The 24,574-nt window shown below is 32.6% G+C and overlaps 2 protein-coding genes across 2 annotated transcripts in view; both read left to right on the top strand.

Moving 5' to 3' along the window:
• Window positions 1–20,666: 20,666 nt before the first annotated feature.
• LOC103505624 (guanine nucleotide-binding protein G(s) subunit alpha) overlaps window positions 20,667–24,574 on the top strand; it is a 59,217-nt gene continuing 55,309 nt past the window's right edge. The window contains exon 1 of the mRNA XM_017442509.2: window positions 20,667–20,828. Within this exon, the coding sequence (XP_017297998.1) occupies window positions 20,765–20,828 (64 nt within the window). The 5' untranslated portion in view covers window positions 20,667–20,764. The remainder of the gene's footprint in view (window positions 20,829–24,574) is intronic.
• On the top strand, window positions 22,034–24,507 carry LOC103505623 (CCAAT/enhancer-binding protein gamma-like). Its single transcript, XM_008469976.3, has 4 exons — window positions 22,034–22,300; window positions 22,990–23,115; window positions 23,500–23,656; window positions 23,844–24,507. Exons 2-4 carry the CDS (start codon window positions 22,999–23,001, stop codon window positions 23,981–23,983), a joined length of 414 nt encoding a protein of 137 aa, XP_008468198.1. The 5' UTR covers window positions 22,034–22,300; window positions 22,990–22,998; the 3' UTR covers window positions 23,984–24,507.

Consider the following 24,574-nt stretch of genomic DNA (forward strand, 5'->3'; position numbering starts at 1 on the left):
CATATAGTGACAGAGGTTCACCAAACTTTGACTTAAAAAAATGGTCCTAACAATGCACGAAAATTCAATACCTACTCAATCATTATACCTAACCTACAAATCAGTATCTTTGAGTTATTTATACAGTGGTTGGGTGCAGTACTGTCATTATACCTAACCTACAAATCAGTATCTTTGAGTTATTTATACAGTGGTTGGGTGGAAGAGCTCCTACAGGAGAACCTTGTAGAAAGCAAAAAAAAAAAAAAAAAAAAAAAAAGGATAATTTTAAGGGGAAAATCTGTACCCACATACCCTCGTACCTTAAAATCCTCACGAATCACATCACGTAGGCAGATCAAGTCTTTTTACAATCCTTTTTGTAAGAATCCGTTTACTTTGATATGTTACTGGGAAGATTTCAATAAATTTATTCCTCATGATGTTCCGGAAAGTTTTCATTTAGAATGCAGGAATGAAAGCGAGAAAAATCAAAGTAAACATATTATTAAATTGAGGTCGTTGGGAAACAGGAAAACAGGACACCAAGGTCTTACGAGCATCAATCAGGGGTGAGAATTTACTGATTTATTTTATTCAAATATTTTCATTGTTGCTTCCTTTGGTTTGTGTCTTCGGTTATAGTGGGAGATATGTTAACTTTCAGATGATATAAACATTCCCGTAAAGGTATTTATGTACTACTGATTCTCTAGGGTTGAATGGTAGAGATTGCCCTAGCAATAATGAAATTTAGCCCTTTGTTGGTAGTTTCTTGTATTTGTGTTAATTGAAATCGAACAAATAAAGAGTCAAAATAGGTAAATTAAACCATCGCAACGGTCATCACGCCTTGATATATCGGATCTTCATATTAGGGAATAATATAGGGAGTCCGCCTTATTTTAAGGTCCCTTGAACTGATCAAAAACTCGGACTTCGGGACTCTCGACCTATTCCCAATTCTTTGGGAAGTTTTGTGCTTCTCCAAATAAGTGGTTCGAAAATCACACTCTCCATTCTGTGAGATTTATTCATTTCCTCGGAAATATACGTCTGCGAATGTCAATTTCCCCATTTCTTTTTATCAATATTTACAAGAAACACGTTGCGAATGTTGCGATTAAGAAGCGGTGGTAAATTCAAATGGAGCTTCAAAATATTTGCTATTGGCTTTTCTTCCGTGTGTTGTTCAGTTTTTGGTGAGTTTTCTTCAAGACTTCATGAGAGTTGTGGTAGATTTTTACATTTTGTGTTTGCGAAAATTGATTTGAACACTCAAATTGAGTTATAGGACTTCAGAAATACCAAGATACCTACTAAATTACAGAAAAAAAAGAAAGAGAAGGTCATTGTACCTATGTTATTAGTGGATGTGCCAAAAACACCAAAAATAACAAATTAGATAACGAGAAAATAAAGATATTATTGACTAGTGGATGTGTCAAAATTACCAAGGATTAAGACCTGTCTTCTTAGATTAGACTATCACACCGTTTGGTTGACCAATTTTCAAGACTTACTTTTCCCAAGTTTTACCAACGATGATTTAACCTATCAAAACAATAGGTAAATTTCCATGTTAAACAGGTAAATATACGAGTTACCTACCTTTGTCACAGGAGTGAATTTTCACTTGGAAAAATGTATTCATTTTCTTCTTCAGGCACGTTTGCTCACAAATATACACCAACATTAAAGATGGAAAAGAGTTGACTTCCATAAAATACGGGGTCTATTAAAACCCCAAATACATATTTTCAAAACATCGTTAGTTCATTTAGGGGAATTATTTTTATCTTCTTTCTCGCATACTTTCTAGCTTTCTTTCTTACTTCCTATCTTTTCTTTCTTCTTTTGGCCGAAGATACAAGTACCATAGATATACCAGATGAAGATAGGTACCTACTCTCAGATACACTTAAGACTATCCGGAACCGAAGTAGAAATAGGCACTGACTGAAAGAGTACGAGTACAATTGTGTACCCAGAACAGAGATGTGAGCTTTTCAAGCTTTTCATTGCAAAGATGTGAGGTTTTCATAGCAAAAACGAGAAATTTCCCAGTTTCTGGTTTTCCTCAATAACCCTGTATAAGGTGGGGATACTTATTATCAAAGGGAGTACAACTTATACGTGCTTTCTCTTTCGGCGATAACATCTTGTTTTCTTGTTTCTTCGTGTCGTCTAGAGAATTCCATTTAAGATATGTACACAAGTTTCGAATTCATTTGCATGCTTTTACACTCAGCTCTTGTTTGTAAGATCATGATGTTATTACTTCGGCGGGGCGGCTCTAAAAGAGGTTGAGAAGCAAGATGACGAAAGGACTTTTTAGTCCGTCTATCGGTGAAAAGGTGAATTAAGCTAAAAAAAGACCTAAATAGGACGAAAAAAGGAAAAGATCAAAGGTAAGTAAATACGAGGATGGAGGTCTTCAGTTGGCAAATTTTCCTTGAGAAATTATTTAAAATCCTTTTCGTTAATTTTTAAATTATTTTCAGACACAAGTGGTCTTTAGGTTACGGGTTTTCTCTTATGAGCAGTTCATATTTTTTTCATGATGACTGAAAATTTCTCTCTCAAAGTCCAGTCTTTGAAAGGGGAAGTAAATGAAATGGGGGAGGGAAAAACTTGGTGGAAATTAACAAAAGAGGACAAATCTATTCAGATAGAAAAGCCACATATTCAGTCTAGGGGGTTGTTCATTTCTCTACACTCATTTTCTTTTCCTTGAGCCAGTTCTTCGCAATTCCACCATTATCTTCCTTACTCTTCCTTACTCACATTGAACAAATGCTGGAACATTAAACGTGTGCATAAATTAGACGTTTATCAACGTAGTAAATGTAGGTTTTACGAAAACTGTTTAAGTATACGAGGTTACATGTGTTATTAGATAACTTATTAGTCTCTGAAGGCAGTCCAGAATTATTCAGCGCGTCCAAAATGTTCAGGAATTCAAGGAGTCCATAAAGTCCAGGAAGATGATGCCTAGTCTTGTACGTTGGTCTGCGAGCCCCACATTAAAGGGCAATTAAAAAAAAAATCACCACACTTAACAATAAATAACTTATAGGCACTGATAGTTTTTATTATAGGACCATCGACATCGGTGGAAACTGTTGTTAATTATTTCTAAAACCTTTCTTTTTCTCTTCCTCGGAAACTATTTTACTCTCTTAAATTGTATGTCTGTTATAAATTTTGTTCCATTGTGAACTTTATACTTGGGGAAAAAATCATTCAATTTTATTATTGTATGGAGAGAGAAAAAAAAATCTGAAAAACTTTTTGGGCAAATATTGTTATGAGAATATTTGTCAAAATTGTGACAGTTTTACACTGTTCTAATATTATAAAATAGGGTTTAGATGTTGAATAGTTTCTGCTCCAAAAATCTGACCAATGCTTACGCAGGTTTTTTCCGAGATCGTCTGCTGATTTTGACCAATTCAAACGTGATATTTGAATAAAAAAGTAAGGAAAGGAAAACTTACCTACTTCCAAAAAAAAAAAAAAAAAACATGGACAAAAGTACCTTGATAAGTTTATAAGAGGAAAAAACGAGCAATTTTCAATTCTAAAAAACTTAAATTTAAAATGTCTGGATTAAAAATAAATAAATAATAATAATAATATTAATGATGTATATTTTTTCAAGTAAACAAAATTAGGTTGCATATAAATTTGTACTTGGTTTACCTAAAGTACCTACCAATCTGTTGAAACCGACTCTCAAGATCCTTTTGTAAAATTCGAAAATTTTTTGAACCTATGGGCAATGTTTACTCAAGCGAGAGAAAACACTACAGACTAAATTATAAGTAAAAATAGTAATGGCGCGAAAAAATACCCACACCAAAGGAAGAGGGTAGAAATCTAACAAGCCAATTCCATTTTGAAAATTAAATTTTTATGATAAATAGCTTGCTGATACGTTACATATGTCGTGCGGAATTCTGCTTTATCCTATAATATATATTTCCATCGAAAGCATCATACAAATTGAAACTTATTGCTATCTGGACATTTTATAATATGCACAACTTGTTTCTTTTCTTTCTTTTTTGAGACGAAAGATAAATAAGCAGATAGAAAACCTTTTAACCAATATATAAAATATCCATCCAAAACATTGGCAAGCATTTCACAGTGGAATATGTTCAAATACTAAGGAGACACTTTCATAAGGACAAAGTAGATACCAAATGACATCTACATTGTACCAATCAGAGGTGGGCTGGTGTGGCAAAAAGGTGTAAAAATTCACAACCTTTTTAGATTTAGGAAACACTATTAATAAATCCAATAATGTTAAAGTTTCAATATGAATTTACATCTTTTTTTTTCGAATACCCATATACCTACCTAATATGCAATTAAAAAATTACTCGCTGAAACTCTGTAAAAAAAAAAAAAAACAGTGTGGCGTCATAAACATGAACCTAAAACAATATTTAGTTTCACTGAAACAAAACGTCAATGTTAATAACAAAAATATAATAATTAAATTGAAACTTTTTTGTGAGGCATTTTACATGTATTTTTTTCAACCCTCTCGGAAATGATCATGTATTATTTATTAGCTTAACATTTTCCGGGTCCACTTTTACTTTTGTTCCGTTTAAATCGAATGATAAATGGTTCTGATATTCCGTATACACCGAGTTAATTATTTTATGTCTATGGAAAATAAAATTTAGAACATTGTTTCCGTACCAAAACAATGTTATTGTAATATCTCGGAATTTATTGTTTTTAATTTTCATAATTACAGACTATTTTTTGTCACAAATCAGAAGTTTTTGTTAGTGGTTCCTGCTAGCCATAGAATTTCGCTACTGTGCTCGTATGATGACTGTTGAAATATGCTAATTACTCGCAGGTATATGTGCAAAATGAATGCTCTCTATTCATTATGAGAGTTTCATGCAAACTCGTAGACGACGATAAATAATAAATCAATTGAGATTTATTTGAGCTTTGACTTATTTGATTGTGCTTCAGAATATTCAAGCATTAAATTTCTACTGAAAATTTTCTTTGAAAATAGAAAGCAAAAGAACTCTCGTTGCGTTCTAGTTCCTACTATGATACATGCTAAAGACACCCATCTAAATTGAAAACAAACGTAATAATCTGATGAAAAATATATCTCAATCTAGTAATAGTTTATGTCAAGGAAAGTAAACGTAAACCTATTGAAAAAAGAAGTAGATAAAAAAATCGGGATGATTTATTTGAGAGAATTTATATAAAAAACTGAGATGAAACACCCTTTTAAGTTGGACTTTCTTTTATCTTTCGACCTCAGAAGGAAATGTATTATGAATGAGACTAACAAAAGTTTTCAAGAAACAAAAACTTATTGTAAGTACCTACATACTGGAATTTTATTTCTGTTACAAATTAGAGGTATGTACCATTTGGTTTGATTTTTACATGGTTCTATACAGATATTCACCCCCCTGTATAGATACCTATGGAAGGAGCCCATATATTTTTCTGGGCGTCCAAGAGGTTTTAAATCCCCGATTCTTCCAACACCGTGAGGTACCTCTTACCATGCCTCTATCTCGAAGACGTAAAGAAAGTATTCCCCTGAATGAGAATTGATGGTTCTTTCCGTATCTATTGCTGCGGAAATTATTTCCTCTAATATTTTCAGATCGAAAAAAAAAACTTCACGAAGATTACCACGGTTTATATTTATATTTTCTAGTAAGCATAAAATCATATTTACAGTCATCTGCTATTTCCCAGAGTGCAGAATAGATAACAGCGAGAAATATTGTGGACATTTTTAATTCCACCTCACACATACAATATTATTCATATTTTTTTTTTATTATGTTTTATTTTATTTTTATCATTCTCAGTTCCTATGTTCAACGGATGAAGTCCCCAAGTTCAGAGACTTATGGGTGGGAAAAATCACGAGATAAAAAGCAAGATGCTATCAATGTGGCCTGGACATGTTACTATTTTGCTGTGTAACATAACCAATGGTTCCCTCAGGAATTATAATTTAGATTTTTTTTTTTTTTTTCTACTGAATATTTTTTCTGCTTCATGCTAAATTATGACATTATGTTGTGTAGGATGCTTTCTATAACTGAATTTCATGTGTGTAGATAATAATCATTTATTAATCGGTTTTACAGTTGGAAACAACTTCTTGAAATTATTCCTCACAAAGCTCTTTGGCTTTAAAGATCTAGGTATTTGTACTCAAAAGTCGGTGGTCAAAAACGAATAAAAGTATAAAACCAAACCCAATATTATTTCATACTCTAAAATTTAATACATATTTTAAATAGATCCAAGTTCGTTCAACCCGAGAAATCAGGCGTTTTTTGTCCAGCCAAAAGGGATTACTCCAACTTTTTTGGGAAAATTTGTAACTTGGACAGAAATATTCCGTAAATGATGGAGTGATATATCTCTCAAAAAATTTCTCTTCCACGAATTTTCCATGCATACGTCGTCATGCATCAACATATTTATGGAAATCAAGAGACAGGAAGATGTCGAAAAGTTCATTTTTCTTCTGCCTTCGAGTGAACACGTACAGTCGGAATGAAATCATATGATAGTGTAGCATGTAGACGAATTAACTTCTTTCTATTTACAGTGTACAGTAGGAAATTTATCATTTCTGTGGTCAGTAAAAGCTGGGAAAAGTTTTGCTTAAATAGAAATAGCATGCTAATAGGTAAGTAGGTTTTTAGGTACCTACTAATTAGTAGGTAATCAGCAAAATAGCTCTTATACAAATTCGATCATTCTGAATAGATAGGAATTAGGAACGATACCCAAAATTTGACACGTGATAGTGTATCTATTCTGCAGTGTGCTCCATTATTTCGACATTATTTAATTTCCTATTTCTAGTAGTACCAATTATTTTCTACTCAAGCACGATTCCTAAAATTGGACATTGGGAATAGAAGTTGAGCCAAAATCTTTCTATCTTATCAACTAGTTAAGTAATTTGATCTACATCAAGGTCGAGCAAACTTTGACCTCTGTTAAAAGCGGTTCATCTGGCGAGATGGCGAGAAGTTTGAATATTCCCATCTAAAGTCAATACCTGACCCTGAATGGAAAGAAAATATAAAGAGGAAAAATGTTGAAAAAAGAAGACGTTTGCGATCGAAATGATTTATGATTTACTTTTTTTCTTCTTTCCTTTTTTTACTCATTTTTCAACTTAAATCTTTTTTCCAACAGGAGAAGAGGCGGAGCAATATGGGAGGCGTTAGATAAGACCATAAGAAGGTTAAAAAGTTGGTTTAATAATATATCATATACATGTTTGTACGGGGTGGAATGGAAAAAATTGACACGTTTTTCTTCGCTAGACATGTAGGAAAACGAACTTAATTTGTCAACAATATTTTGAACACACCTCTATTAATTTTGATATTGTTGATAGCTCATTCACTCATTTCCAGTTTTATATTAAGTAGATGCTAGATACCCAAAATTGAAGAAATTTCACAATACCTAGATAATGTGACTTATGGCACTAAATCATCCTTCTAGGTATCCATTAAGACAGATATTATCAAATCACAGTTTTATGGATATCCATTTCATAAAAATGCCTGATTGTAGACGTAGACATGTCAAATTATCTGAAGTTTTATAAACTTTCCTACATCTTCGTTCTCTGCTTTTCTGTCATAAAGGAAAATCCGCCTAACTTTATGACACTCTGTATATGTAAGGAGGAGAAAAATATATGCAAGGAATGGAGGGGGTATCTTTAACATGGAGAATTGAGACTTGTTATTTCCCTGATATTACCCTTCGAATCATAAATAATGGTCCCTTCTGTATCTTGGAGGAAGTATTTTTCTTCTGGCGTGGAGTAAAGGTATTACAATTTTTTAACAGAACAATCGAGAAAGTTAAGAAAAACACGCAGGTTCTTACGCCCATGCGTGAAGAATGCTTTCATTTATTTGCTCAAGGATCACTGACAAATACGAAGGTACCAAAGCACCAAAGGGTACCATCCTGTAATATACCATTTTTACTTTTCTTATCCTATAATAAGCAAAGTAGGTATTCATTACTATGTACCATATTGCACTCTGCTGAAGCTATCGAATATCATTATAAAACCAAAGTGGTAAGTTGTAATTTTTTGACATCAGTCTGCATGATACTTCTAAAACTGTTAGGACTTCTGATCCTAAGCTGACAGTCTACTGAAAGCACTACCTGCTAAATAATCTAAATATACATGAAAGTAAAAAAAAAAACTACACTTACGTATACATAGTGGAGATGGAAAGTAAAATGCACAAAGAAAAAAAATGTTCAGAGAGAGATCCTTTCACGCACAAAAATTTACACATTTCTTTATTAGCCTTTGAAATTCGTTATCTCAGATTCATATAAAAATTAAATTTCTCTTGAAACAATAAAAATCTTTTTATTTCTTTGGGTCCTTCAGTCTGTTTTCATAATTCCTACTAAATAAAATTTCCCTCATCTACACATTGTATAATTGAAGTGGCGAGAACCTTATTAACTAGAAGGCGATAATGAGTGTCTTGGGGTTGAGCGAAATATTGTATTGGACTTTTACAGGATGTGAAAAAAGACGGTAATTTCTTCCGACATTGAAAATAACAATCTCTTAGATACCTACTACAAAAGAAAACATGGAAGTTTTTTTCTGACTAAAAGGGAACCTAATTTATGATATATTTAAACTGAACACGTTTAAACTTAAAGACAACTTCTTCCGAAATGGAAACCAGACAGCTCCAGAATTGTCCTCACAAGGCTGAGTGCACCCCTAAATACTCGTACTTTAGAGATCTGTCAGGAACTGGTAGGTCTATAAACAGTTTTTCCAACACACTAAACTTTCTGAACTATCATTCGTGATAAAAAGGTGTGACATTGTAAACGTGAAGCAAACCGCCATTGTTTTCTGACAATCGCTCGTAAAAATTGTCATCTCCGTAAAACTATTTGCAGTTTTAAGAATTAGAAAACTTTCACACCACACTTGCTCAAGTTAATATCGATGTTATTTGAACCGATTAAAAGTTGTCGCTTTAACCCTATATAAAACTAAGTCAATACAAGCATCTTCAACAAGGGCTATAAAAATATAACTTTACAAAATCAATTCCCAAAATTTATTTCCATTCCCCTCCATTATTTTATGTATTAAATATACTCATTTCTATTTTTCTCGGATGACACTTTTACTTGCGGAACTAATTTTCTTGTACATGAGAACTAGCTCTGCTTCCTCTGTACCGAATTCAAACAATGACCCTGTCATAATAATATTTTCTAAGTACATCATGTCACAATCACGAGTATAGCAAATTTCTTCCCTACCATGTCCTTTCCTATATCTTAAACAATATGCATTGGAAAATTAAATTATGAATTCCTCGCGTTATTTCAGCTTTTCTTTATTCCCACAAACGCTTGTCCAAACGTTTGACATGTCTGTCCCAAATCTTCAATCGGTATTCTGTCAAGACTTTGTTATCTTATTGTAAAATATGCAGTTTATTTTACTGAACTGTATACTTCACAAGAAGAAACTGATTCTGATTGTCTTATGAAATAAAGTTCAAATCTTATCAGATAAAAATCGCGTTGTGATGAAGGTTGTCATCAATAATTCCACTAAAATAAATGAAAGTTTAACCAGCTTTGTGAGATAGAAACTAGAAATGATACGAAGTGGCTATCTGAAGAAATCCTTACCCCGGTAATGATGGAGGTTCCTAATGGGTACATCTAAAGGTTGTACTTATAATACTATCTGTAAAGGTAGGTAAGTACATAATATATACCTACTGAGGGTTCAAGAGAGAATCTATGTATGTATCTCTCTAGAATAAGTCATTCAAATTTCAAGAAACATGGTCTTCCATGAGGAATTCAAAATCATATCAATTCAATTCCTTTGAAAGCTGTGCAAGCCAAAATTTTCCTACGAAAATCTCCCATTGATTTTGTTAAATTAATGTTCATTTTGACATCTATAATTTGATATAACACAAAAAATTCAGACCAACTTTTTTCTCACCATAGAGCTTGAAAGGAATTTGTTCCAGTAAAGCATATCGAAGTGTAGCACTGTGCTCAGACGCGTGCGGAGTATATTTAACATTATCATAATAAATATTGTAATACATCCGTAACAAGATGTTTTGTCATTAAGATACAACCCCCCCCTCTAACCCTCGTTTGACTTTTGTGTGAGAGAAAAAATATGTGAGACCTACCGCATATTTTTGAGACCAATATGGTCATCATATCCCATATTTTCAACAAAATAATGTTTATGTACTTTTTTGTGCTAGTAGGTATGTTTTACTTTGAATAATAATTAATCTAGATTTCTTAAGATGGACTTCAAAAGAGTAATGCTTGAAATCAAAAAGATCTGCATATTTCACAATTCACAGAAGTAGTAAATTTATTGCCTCCTCTGTGTAAGTATCAGTGACATAAATGTTACGTCTTCATTTATCAGGAGTGCCTAAGTCTGGTAGCGCATTTTCACAGAAAATTAATTTATTCGAGATAATTAAATACATGAAGGTATCATAAAGTCTATACGTGTGTTTCTACGTGTCTACATTTTAATTTTCTTTTATCAGTAAAAATTCTCTATAAATTTTTGAGTGCCGCGAGTCGCGACTCGAATATTTAAAATCATTTTAAAATTGTCTGTTATCATGCATCTTCTTCTTCTTCTCTTCCTCTTTTTTAATTAATTTGAATTTTGTCGCGTACCGAGCGTGTATCATAATAACACACACAGCATAAAATGTTTATGGAAATATTCTAGTTATGTGTTCTACATGGAATTGCAGGTTCTAAAAAATACGGCTCGCAAATGGAACGAATTGATAGACTTTATCTTGAATAGATCGAACACCATATTATCTTGCAATGATGATTACATCTAACTGATCCAGAGATTATAGATCAATCTCATCCACAACTACTGTAAAAACTGTGTTACAAGTTGAAATAAAGGATTATCTATCGGCACAAAATTAATTACCTACCTTTTTTCAGATTTCATCGTATTTCTTTTTCTTCAAAGAGCCAAACCAATTTTGCAAATGCTCAAAGAGTATTCTACGAGTACGTTCTCTAAAATATCAACATGATGGTGTGGATTTAAATAACTCTCTGTTCTGTGAAGGTTTCTAAAGCTTATTAGCATACTTTTGGTGGAAACAATAGAAATTTTCTAACATGAAACCCAAAACAATAACATAAGCAATCTACTGGATGATCTCATATGTGTTAAATAGAAGTTCTTGTGTCTTGCCCGCTTGATTCTTTTGGACAGTCGATGCCCGTTGTCAGTGGTTGTACACCGAAAAACGATTCCTATCTCACAGACGCTAGACGCAGAAAGAGACTAGGTAAAGAAATAGTTCACCTTTATGGCCGAGTGGTTAAGAATACTTACTTCAACCCGGAGGTAGTACGTTCAAACTTTTCAGTTTCTTGATAGACATGGATGTAAAAGAATGTGTCTTCAAGTAGGCAATGTACCTACTTGTAATGTACTTACATTCCACATTAAAAAATACCTATACCTTTTATGGAAATGGAAGATGTTGAGGCCAAATACCGACCGAGATTTTGCATGGCCATGGAAATTTCTTGAGGCAAACCATCTCCCTGTCTTCCTAGGAGCTTGGAATACCGACTTTTGTTTGAAGACAGGGACCGGGACACCCTGTAGTGGCAAAGCTAAGCATGTGTTCCCGGACGCTGCTAGTCGACAATATTCCTCTTGTTTTACAGTACATTACTGTGAATAACTCTTTACAATGAATTCCTTGTCTGTTCTTTTGATTTATAATTCTAAAAACTTTTGAAATAAACCTTTACACTGTTTTACTTTGTATTATATTTATACAGTTATGAGTGTACGAGATTAAAATGTCAAACTTTTCATGCTGGTGATTTTTAATGCTAGAAAACTTTGGCTTCACAAAAGGAGAAGATGAGAGTAATATATTGTTTCTAGTTTCACTGTGTTTTTAGTTAGTGAGGAAGATTATTTAGTGAACTTTTTTAGTTGTACGTACACACTTGAAATGGGAACAAAATCGAATCGAAATATTTATAATATTTCGCACCAGCTCTTAAGTGGTCCTAAACCTTTCAGCATAGTGAGCTGTAAAATAGTAGTACATAATGAAATGGTTAAATTGAAATGAGGACCTTACGAGAGATAAAAATATGATACCAGTATGTTATTTAGGCCACCATAGGCAATTTTGAATTGAAAATCTATATGGTTAAATGACCAAGCCCAAGCCTAATAGCATGATAATTAATTGTGCATAAATTAATAAGTCTGTCGGAAACAGTGAATACATTTTCGATAATATGTTAAATCTATATTGTGCCATATAATGGTGGAACAATTATACACGCCTAATATAAAACAACAAATGTACACCGAGTAAAATATTTTAAACTTGATTCGCTGCAGGAATTTTATTTCATGAATATGCCTGTCCTATCCCCTGTCGAGTTTTCCCAACCTCTTTTTTCCGGCTTCAGATCATTTCCTATTTTTCATCCTTCCTTTTATTTCTATACAAAAGGGATCCATAGAGATATTTATATTTTACTATGTTTTTCATTTGGCATAATTTTGTTATAGAATTTCCATATTTACATAGCTTTTTATTTATTATACTTTTTTTATATAATTGAAACAAGAAAGGAAAAACTCCATAAATCAAAAATATTTTTTCAAAAAAATATTCCACAAAGCTGACATTATTTGGCAATCACAGCCAGAACATGGAAATGAATTTCACGATTTTCTAGAGTTAACTACATTTCATACTGAAACTCAGAAGTGCCTATCTTCAAACATTCCATCAGGATAGAATATAACCAAACAGCGACAGCAATACTCATTTAAGTAGGTGCCTTTACTTCTTATCATATCTACTGCTAACGTAAACATCTTACCCATTTCCCTAGGTACTGTTTTCAGTGATCGTCATTTTGAGCTCTTTCCAAATAAAATGTTTATGGATAAGTATTGTAGGTATGAGTATATTACGTCTCTCTGTTTTCCCTATCCCAATCACCTCTCTCATGTAAAAAAGCGTTACATTTTATCATTCCCATGTCGCAGATAGCTTTTCACTTTTTACTACATTCCAACAAGATATAAATTTATTTACCTCACTTTTTTACAATATAAATATTACATATCATTTGATTCCTAATGACCGAATACATATCCTATTATCGTATACCTAATATGTATACAAATGTGTGAATACATGAACTAAACACTAACGTAATTTTCAATAAAATGTAATTTTCGCTTAATCTACACAAAATTTTCTTATCTCTTCCACATATCATTTATACACATTGCCAAGCACTGCTGTTTCCTTCTCTACTCTCATATTCATTTCCATACTCATACCCAAGTTTTCTGTGGGAATGTTCGGAGCTTCTTGAGTTCTCGATGGTACTTTTGAAAAGTTGATTCTGTCAAAGAATATGTGTAGAAATCTCTTCTTGAAGTTATCTATTGTTTTTCTTAAATACCTATCCTTGAAAATTTGTTCTTAAGAAATTTTAGAAAGAACATTGAAACTTGATCAAATGTTTTACTTCTGTGTGAACGGTTTGCTCCCCGTAAAATGAAGGTATCAAAATTTTTACATACGTAGGAATTTCTATTATTTGGTTTTTGTTGTCCAAAAATACGTCTCTGTAGGTCATTCGTATCCTCATAATTTGTATAAAAAGTAAAAAGGGCATTCTTTGGTTTAAGGAGGAAATGGCACATCCACTAAAACAGAAGATAAATCCAACATTAAATGGATGCTCTACCTATAACCGGGAAATGATTAACTTCAGGGATAAAATTCCAGGACCAAAGAGTTAATGACTGTATTTTCTGTTATCAATATTTTTGTTTGTTTCATGTAACATGAATTTTGTCACTGAATTCTGAATATTATGCATATTTATTGTTTTGGTTCTTCCCTCATCCCAATTAGAACATGTTTAACACTTTCAAAGAACTCATTTGTAAATCTGCCGAAATCTCTATGAATAGTCGGAAATTTTTTTCAGATTGTACATCTGAATTTGGTAATAATGGCACATCCATTACATTATACTCGATCGTTTCTATTTACAGAATTACTTACCTACTACCTTTTACTGACATTATAGACCTCCATATTTCTTGTCCTGTCCACTCCTTATTATTAACTTTTTGATACAACATGTTTTATATTTACCTTCGTAATAATATTTTTATCCGTTTATTTCTTTTTTTAAATCTAGGTGACAGAATTTACATCAATTCCCCAGAATATATCAGCGACTGGATTCCAAATTTACGAAATTTAATAGCTTTAGAATATCTTTGGAAACCTATAACATCTTTTGATAACTCCTTGAATAAACAATAAAACAAGAGCAATCAAAATGTATATGACATTTTTTTAAGTCCGCGAAACTATCACATAAATTTTTATAGGATTTTTCTCATCCTGAAATAAAACACATAATGATTATAAAATTTAAAAATAATAAAACACAACTTGTACTTAGAAGTGTAAGAAATTGGGAAGAGAAAATCCTGTAAAAATCTACAAATAATACCCGGATTTATCGCATGTTTGGTTTAAAATTTCAGGAAAATTGACGATCTTCAAAAAGTTTGGTACGGTTATACATATTATTTTATTATTTTCTTGAGTTTACGAGATAATCAAATTGTCTTGAGAAATCTAACTCCTCAGGTACCTACGTAACTTGTTTTTAAGTACTTTAGTTCTTACTTTTACGTACTGTTGACGTAAATTTGAAAAGCCCAATCTACTTCTCACTAGTGGGTCAACTCAAAAGAAAGAAGAAAATAATATTAGGTGGATGTCTCTGTAAAAATAAATAAAATATTGGTATAAAACGATTTTTGGCTTACACGGTATTGGAGGGAAATATATTTAAGGTACAAGGAAGAAAAAAAGCTTTAAGCGAGGAAAACAATTGATTTTACACTTCAATCTTCTGGTTCATTAGGGATAAAGAGAATCGCTCTGGGGCTCTCAGAGTTGAAAAGTCTGGGGCTTCTGTTACCCTCACATTATATCCTCATTTCATTTACTTAACGTAATTTTCTTTACTTTTGGGACTCTATTTTTTCATCGTATATTTTTTTATACTGTCGTTCAATATTGACTCCCTGACTGATATTAGAATATTGTGTCTCCAGGTTTTACATTTTTATTTTTGTTTTTTATCTCGTCATCATTTTTAGCATAGTTCATCATATTGAAGAATCTGCATAGTACTTTATACCCAAGATTCGGATAGCATTTTCTTCAAGATATCTTTCATTCATTCCAAAGTAGTAAGGATTCATAAAATCGACTCACCAACTAGGTATATTTCCTTCAACTTTTTACTCTCTATACTTACAAAAAAGTAACAAATGGTATGTTTGTAAATATGGAAACGAAAAAAGGTACAAACATTTCAGAGTATCAAAACGCTACGGGCTATGGCAATATGTGTTTCTTCTAATAAATATATTTTTTACTTGATACTTATGTAAATTTTCTAGGAAAAAACTCATAAATATAGCAATTTTTTCGTCTTTTTTCTTCATAAAATCTTACTGCTTTGAATATGATTATGTCGTTATTTTTTATCTTTCATGCTCAAAACATACGAGTAATGATTGACTTGAAACTCTTGCCTTTGGTTGATTTACAAAAAAAAATAAAAAAATAAAAAAATAATAATAATATTAAATAAATAAATAAAAATAAAATCTGTTCTGGTAACGGTAATTGGTAGGTAAATGTTGGAAATTTGGTGGACAATGCTCATAAGTCAAAAAGAATTCAATTCCTTTAGAAACGTAATTCAATGTCCACTTTCTGTCACTGAAATAGAAAAATTTCAGAACTCCAGTGCAAAAATTTCCCTCATTGGTGGCATGAAAATATAAAAATCTACAAGAAAAATATTACATAGGTATACCTAGTCTCCTTCAGAGTTTAGTAGAGAAGTTTTCCAGTTATGCTAATATTTAAGATGAGTTTTCTAGATGAGACCCACACGCACTGTATTAAAAAGCCCAAAGGCAGGAAATAAAGTTAAACAGCGGTGTTGTGGTGTAAATTAAATTCCAAAACAATATCACTCATAATTGAGTTCTGTGCTCTTATTTCATATTTTTCAATTGCTCCTGGCTGTCATTTTTTGTAGTTTTCTTTTCCGAGGAAGTAAATGACAAACCTTTTTTTCCTTGTCTCCAGTAGGAATTTTTGGTTCCGTCAAGACTTGACTTCGTATGTAATAGACTGAAATTATTTTGACAAATCCACTTCTTTGTACCTAACGAATAATAATATTACAGTACCTATTACCTATACCTCCCTCTTTCTAACTAAATCAGATCAGATACGAAATGTTACTTGCTTCCAGAAACCGTGTCACGATGTTCTTGCCAAAGTAATTGATGAAATAATAGCAGCAAAGAGTATCTGCGTATAGCTACAATCTACATTATGCACTGATATCAGCGAAAATTTAAGCTTATTGTTGAAAACTATCTCTTGTTATTTTCCATGAATTCCATGATCAATAGAGCAATGACAAGAAAATTAATTGCGAACCATATAATTTCTACACACCAATAAAAACATTTTATAATTGTGTGGTATATTTTTATTATAATTTAAATTTTCTTCTTGAACCCATAAAGCCATTATAATTATGATGAAAAAACCATAAAAAAAGTTTAGGATTCGTTTTAGTGGCCATGTTTCTGTAAATCTGTATATTTATATTGTTTGAGTTTTGTTTCAACACTTCACCTCTTTGACAAGTTTTTATTATTATTATTGTTATTATTTTTTCATCGAGGACGAGGACCAATCTCTTGATTCTAAAAAAGTAGGTGTCTACCAAGATAGATTAAAATACACAAGTACCTACTTACCTCCATGCTGTTTACTCTCAGAATTTTTCGAATCCGATTTTCTCGAATAGCTGATGACAAATTTGGAGCTGCCCTGTAAGGCATAAATTACCTAATATACGTTCGCAGGATAGGGGAATGTGGGGGAACTCCGTACAGCGGGTAACTCCGGACAGTGCCATTTCACCATGAAGCCGTAAAAATTCTGAAATTTTTCTGCGAGAACCTGTTAGAGCAACATCTCAAAAAGTACTGAGCGAGCAAAGCAAAAAGAAAGATCGCTGTGCGTGAAGGTAAGACTATTTTTAATTTTTTTACTTAAATCGATCTAATTTTTTTGGTTCAATAAAATGGATGAAATTTATTTTAAAAAAATAATTTAAATATATTTTACATTTTAAAATAATTAATTATGTGTTTGTTTTTAAATCTCAGAGTGAAAAAATATTCTTTTTCAAATAGTTTTTGTGTTGTGATAGTTTTTTTGATCGAAGTGATGTTGGGGTAATTCCGTCCTTTCTTGTGGGGTAACTCCGGATTGACTCAGAGTGTCCGGATTTACCCCAACTAGTGTTTATATCGCCTAAATACTTTGTTATTCTGTATTGTTTCAGATGCCTCGTAACTACATCAAGAAGAAGCTTCTCCTCCTCCTTTTTCTCCTCTTCCTTCCTCCTTTGTTGACCGAAGTATGAAATGTGTCCGACTCCAGTATGGAAGCTTTACAATTAATTCGACCTAGTGCTGAGTGCACCCTGCAGTCTAGCTTAGTGCACCCCGCCTCCCTGAGTGCACCCTAGCTCCCAGCCTTTGCATCATGCTGCATGAAACGAGTTTGATTTTTCAACTTAGCAGGATAAGGGGAGGAGGAGGAAGAAGAAAGAGAATGAATGAGTATGAGAAGGAGAAAGTGAGAGGAAAAGAGTGAGAAAGAAAGAGAGAGCGAGACAGAGATAGAGAGAGAGAGAGAGAGAAAGAAAGAGAGAGAGAGACAGAGATAGAGAGAGAGAGAGAGCGAGAAAGAAAGAGAGAGAGAGACAGCTCAAAACAAATCTTTTGTTGTATCCTTCATGTTATTGTCCAAGTAGTACTTCACCTTTGACATTCTCTCTCTCCCTTTCTCTCTCTCTCTCTTTCTCCTTGAGTGTTTTCTAAAAAAAGGACTTGTTATGTTGTGTAATGAGACATGAGCAAAGCAAAAAGGACAGAAGTTGAGAGAGAGAGGGAGAAGTACAAAAAAAAACCGTTATGAGTCTACTTGTAAATAACTTGAAATGTTTCGTTCTCCCCCCCTTCTCTCTCTCCCTCTTTCTCTTCAAAGTCCTTCTGAGAATGTTAAATAGGGAGACAAAACACGAGCGAGAGAGAGAGAGAGAGGGAGGGAGAGGGAGAGAGGGGAAATGAATGTCCTTGAGATTTGACAGGGAGAAGAAAAGGGAGTGAGAAAGAGAATGTGAAACACAGGTAGGAAATGGGAGAGAAAAAGAGGGAGATAAAGAAAGATTCTGAGAAAGAGAGAGATAGAGGTAGAGAGAGAGGTAGATAGAGAGAGAGAGGTAGAGAGGTAGATACTTTAAAGACAATAAAATACTTACCTTTTGGGGTCAGCTAGCCTTGGATACCTGTGTGTTACTTCATAAAACCCAGGACTCCCTAAAATAAAAAAAGGCCAATGAATTCAAAAAAGAAAACTTTCAAAGACATGTATGTTTTGAGTTAGGTATTGAACACAAAAAGTTCCTCAATATATCAAAAATATTCAACTTAATTTGAATAATATTCGGGAAATCCACATAAAAAAGAATTATTTCAATGGGAAAACAAAATATTTGTTTAGTTTGTGTTCTTCTTATTCAGCCGCAAATCAGACAGCCAGAATATTGGAGCCTTATTAGGCAAGAAAAAAAAAAAATCAATTTTATTGAAATGTCTTTTTGGGGTAAATTTTCTGCCGAAGCTAATAGGTAAAGCATAAAATTATACGGAAAAAATAGTAACCAGCTACATTCATTGTAGGTATCTATCTACATTCTACCTACTTTCTGAGTGGACCTTATGGAGATCAGAATACCCACCTTCATTGTACCTTTGAAATAAAATAAAATTGTAAATTTGGAATATTCCCCAAATTTAATCACAAACTGACGAAAGCTACCTCAGCATATCTGATATAAATTACATATTTTTTTATTGGTATTAGCGAATGTCGAATAGGTATGTACCTATATTATTCAAATTATCTTGAATGTACGAGTATCTATACCGTTTAGTAAAAATATTACTTCTTTTGCTTTTGATCAAGGAATAAGAATTCCCACCTGACTTTTGCTCGTTTATAAAAAAAGATGTATCTAGCTGGGAACGTTGAAAATGTGAAATACCTACTTTTTCAGCATATTTGAAAGGAAAATAATATTCAAAAACTTGCACACTTTTGTATGTTCCAATTGTTCCATCTGTATACTCATATGTATTACTATCAAAGTGGTATGTATGTATTATGATGAAAATTGGCTAAAAAAAGTGTGAAAAACAATATGAACAAAGTAATGAAAAAGAAGAAGAAAAAGAAAAAAGTGTCATTATTATTTTGGAGGAAAATATTATCATTTAGTAGTTTTTACAGCTATTTGGGGAGTAATTTCGAATGTAGTCAAGACGTCGCCATACAATATGAGCAGACGTTTCAAAATGGCCGCAAGTAGATAGACTAAGTTTTTAAATTAGCTATCATCCATAATCTGCTTTTTTTTCTTCATTTTTCCACACTTTAACTCAACTAATGCGATCAGTTTGAGAAAAAGGGAAACTGTAATCGCGCGGTGTTTGGTTTTAACTTTTTATTGTCCTGAGGTTTAGAAAAGTATTGTTTTAAGGGTAATATATGAAAATCCCTTCCTTCTGGTATAGATATCTATCCTAATGTTAATTTCTGATTTCGGAAAAGTAATAATGGCTGTCCCGGGGTCCTATTAGTCTTATAGGATAAATACTCAAGCACCGTAACAAATACTTACTAACGGAAAATACCAAGGTGAAAGCCACATAGGTAGGTACCTACCTACTCTCTAAAATTATTATGATGTTTTTTGATAGTTAAAGAATTAAATAATAAAAATAAAAAAAATGTCAAATAATTTTCCAAACATCTATTAACAACTCCACTATAGTACAGCATTACAACCGAATTCACAGCTATTGAAAATCCTGTTTTTATTGCGCTTGCGCCTTCAGTTTTCGGAAAGAAAAAGATCTCGTACAATCTAGTACCTACAAAAGTACCATTTTGTGGACAGCACAAAGGGCAGTGACCTACCTCAGACACTAGAGTCCGTAGATCGTAGTATATTCGGCCTTGACATTCCACACCTCGCGTACGCTATCGTAGTTATCTCCCTCTCTCTTCTCTCACATCAATGAAAGAAAATCATGATGGCCGCTAAACTATGGTACTAAAAGATTCCGTTAGAATTCAGCACCAGTATCGAATAGATCGCTAGGCGCTAAGTATTGAAAACTTCCGCTAGGTTTCAGCACTAATATTGAGCTCAAGTTTGGTTTTGTTTACTTCTCCAAGTTTTCCGTTTTCCGTTCCTTTCTCTTTCTAATCACTTTTTTGAGCGCCTTTGTCTCTTGTGAATTTTTAATTTTTTATCTTTTGTGCTTTCTAGTTCTTTCTTAGTTTTATTTTTTGGACCTACCTACTTGCAGGTCATGTTTCAATGCATTTTGGTATTCTGTGGAAAAGCAGATGCATGAAAAACGTTGAGGAATGGACCAATGAAAAACGAACACGAGGTTTGCAGATTCAGCTTCTATACATTGGGAATTGGGATTGATGAAGGTAAGTAACACTCAACCAACCACCCTAATTACTAATTTTAGCAATATCTACAGTGCATTACCTACCAGAGGCAGGTTAAGTAATAATTGGGTATAACTACCTATATATCTATTTAATTTTCCTAATATTTCTCATTTCCTAAAGAAAAAATTCTTAAACAGCCACCTTCCTGCCCAATGAGGGGTATAATGGGTAGGTTTAAGAATGGAGAATGCTTATTTAAGTATGAATATTATTTTTAAGCAAGGACTCAATGAATTAGTTAGGTTGTTGTTGTTGTTGTTGTAGCGGTGTAGCTGCACTGCTACAACAACAACAACCAACAACAACAACAACAACCTAACTAATTCATTGAGTCCTTGCTTAAAAATAATATTCAAACTTGAGGACCTTTGCTTTGCCTTTGAAGCATGATAAACCCTTTGTAATCTCCAGCTAGCCAGGCTGGTTAGGGTTTGACTGCTCCAATAGGTACCTTGTACCATAGCAAGACACTGGTCTGTTCTCTATTTAAGGTCCCCCCGTCAGACCAAATTAGTTAAGTAAGTCCATAGATAGGTATGGTAGCTATGGACCAATGGACCTGTACAAAGATTCAAACAGTTTTCTGGACAATTTTACTGATATTTTAATTGTGCCTAGTTAATATATAGATATGCAATATGAGAAGCATTAAACACAGAGATTTCAATTCATTTTTTTCCAATTTTTTCTCTGTGTAACCCTAGGCTGTTTAAAACCAGTGTTGCCATCACAAGATTTATTCAAATAGTGATAAGGGAGTTTTTGAAGGGTCAAAAATTTCTAGGGAATTTTTCAGGACAGAGTTTTTTTGGAGATCATATTTTTGTTTCCCCAACCTAAAAATAATTAGGTAATTAGAAGAATGGGATTCAGAATTTAGGTACCAGGTGGTCTTTATAAAGCCCATTTTGGTCAGAATAGAGTCCTGAGAAAAAATGCAAGCATTGGTGAATAATGAAAGGGTGGGAACTTTGAGCTTTTTTCCACCCGTAACCATGTAGGAAGCATTGAGTTCTGAGACAAAAATCAAAAGTTGCATCAAGAGAAAAAATAACTAAATGAACAACCCAATCAGAGTGGTGGGATTTTCTCTACACAATGGGAATATTTCGATTAAAAACAGGGACACACTTTGTTTGTATTAGATCTGACAACACTGTACTATAAATGGAAATTTCATCAGTGATTTTATCAATGGACATTTTGTTGAACTAGACGTGAACTTTGAATTTGAAACTTTCTTTTGAATATTAATTAATTAACAAATCCTTATAAAATAAACTAAACCTTTTGAATTTGAACTTTCTGAAAAGTGGTATCAGGATAAAGTAATTTAAATTTACTTGTGTACCTACTTCATAAAGCTAGTTCCAGTGAATCCAGTGATTGCAAAAAATAAGGTAATCTTGGTACCTTGAATCTATCTGCTATTTCATCAGTGCTTCAGAGTAAGTATATTCTTATCTATACACCTACTGAGCAATATAAAAATTAAGCTGTAATAATTATTGTTACCTTGGAAAATAATTCAAGGACAGTATGTATTTACCTAGGTTTAGAGTAGGTGTACACCGATAATTTAGTAAGGTAGGTATAATAGATAAGTTACCCACAGAATGGTGTACTTACACTATGAAATAGAACATTGTCTTTCCTAATGTAAATTTCAAGCAAAACAGACCAATATGAGAGGGTTATCCTTATAAGTAGTTCTTGTTCAGATATTTGCAACAGACACCTAGGTATTCCTTGGAAAGTTCACGAATAGTAAGATTCATAAAGAGACCAAGTTGTAGGTATAAGGAAGTTTCTAATCAAGTACAAGTGAAGTATACCATAGATCAATGAACTGTTATGCATGTACATCATAGATCTAAACTAACTTGATACCTACTTTTATGTTTAGATCACATTCAACTATCATTGGCAATCTAGGTATGTGGATGATGTAATAATTTCAAAAGTTACTTAGGTAGAAATTTTCATGATTTTTAACTTTCCTTATCCCGCAGGAAGGAAAGTAATGTTTAAACCAATGTAATTAGGTAACTATTTATTAAATAATGAGATAGGTCTTATTATATTTTTAAAATAACAGTTTTCGGTGTATTATTGAAATTTTTTGTTCAACTTTCAGATACACAATATGTCGCCAAAGAAAAACACAAGCAAAGCCAAGGAGAAGGATTTCCATGATCAAAACACAGATGGCCTTGACAGTGGTGATGATAACTACAGAAGGAGGAGGGATAGAAATAATTTGGTATGTTCAATAATAATATCAGAACAAGGCTCCAATTTTGACAGGGGTCCCCTAATATACACTGTTTAGGATATAATAATTATGTCTGTGCATTTGATGTACATATTTTTATTATTATTATTATTTTTTTCTTTTTCTGTTGGATTAAGTGACTTGGGTCCCAAGAAATATAAAATCTTTTAAAAGTAGGTATATCCCTAAATAGAACTTTGGACTTGAATAATGGCTGAACCATACCTTCAGGTAACATGTATCAGAGACATATTTGATCTACTTAATTTATTTAATTTTTCTGTTAGGTTTGAACGACTTTGACTTAAATCCAAAGTCCTGGGAAATACAAACTCTTTTTGAGCTACCATACATTTCTCTCTGATTTTTCAGGCTGTCAAAAGGAGTCGTGTGAAAAGCCGAATAAAAACTCAAGAAACAATGGAAAGAGTTAACAAGCTAAAAACAGAAAATGATATGTTGGAAGAAAAAATAAAAATTCTTAGCCGAGAGTTGAGTTTTTTAAAGAATCTCTTCTTAGCACATGCAGGTATGTCCCTAGCTTTTTTTTTTTAGCCACTTTTTGTAGAGTGATACTTTTCAAGGATTGAGTATTTACTTAGAAGATATGGTAGTGGCCATTGCACTAATAATTGTAAAACTGAGACTAAGATGATCATAAACGTAAGCTCCACAGCAGACTTATGTTAATTTATTATTTCACTCTTTTATTGCAGGATCTACAAATGGAATAGACATGGATGATATAGATTTGGAAAGTTTACTAGCTGATGCAGTTGATACACCTCCCTCTGTTCCCTGCACCTCTTCTAGATCAAATTACAATTCTTCGTCACTTTCCACACCTTCTTTTTAATTTTCAAGTGTGTCTTTTATCTGAAAAATGTTTAATTGTACCTGTCAGAGTATGCCTGATGATCTCTAGTCACTTTTGTCTATTTTAAATTAATAATACAGGAGTTAGAAAAAAAATGTATATTATTGAAAAAATTATAAACGAGATCCTTTATTTAAATTAATTGAAACAATTGACAACAGTGACTGTAAAATTGGACCTAGCATATTTACTACCCAAGATGTTAAGAGTTATTTGTTGTCTTTAAGAGACTGTGGTGAGTAGGTTATGAGATGTGTGTATAAAGAAAATAGCTGGCATTACAATAGTTCAAACAAGGTAACTTTTGGAGCACAGTGATTATAACATTCGAGTTTTAGCTACAGTTTAAATCCATTTTCGGATAATGTCAAGTTTCTGCATGTGTGCCCAAACAGTATCCCAGGGCTTAGCTAATTTTTAATTTTGTTAATTTTGAAACAGTAGATAATATCATAGAAAATGTTTATTTATTTTAAAATGTGATCTTTTCATAGATAGAAAAATATGAACTGGTTTTGATGAGTATAGCTGTTCTTTATTAGTTAGGGCTAGAAGTTACTTAGAAAAAAA

This window comes from Diaphorina citri, unplaced genomic scaffold (genome assembly GCF_000475195.1).
Source record: "Diaphorina citri unplaced genomic scaffold, Diaci psyllid genome assembly version 1.1 scaffold186, whole genome shotgun sequence".
Lineage (NCBI taxonomy): Eukaryota > Metazoa > Arthropoda > Insecta > Hemiptera > Psyllidae > Diaphorina > Diaphorina citri.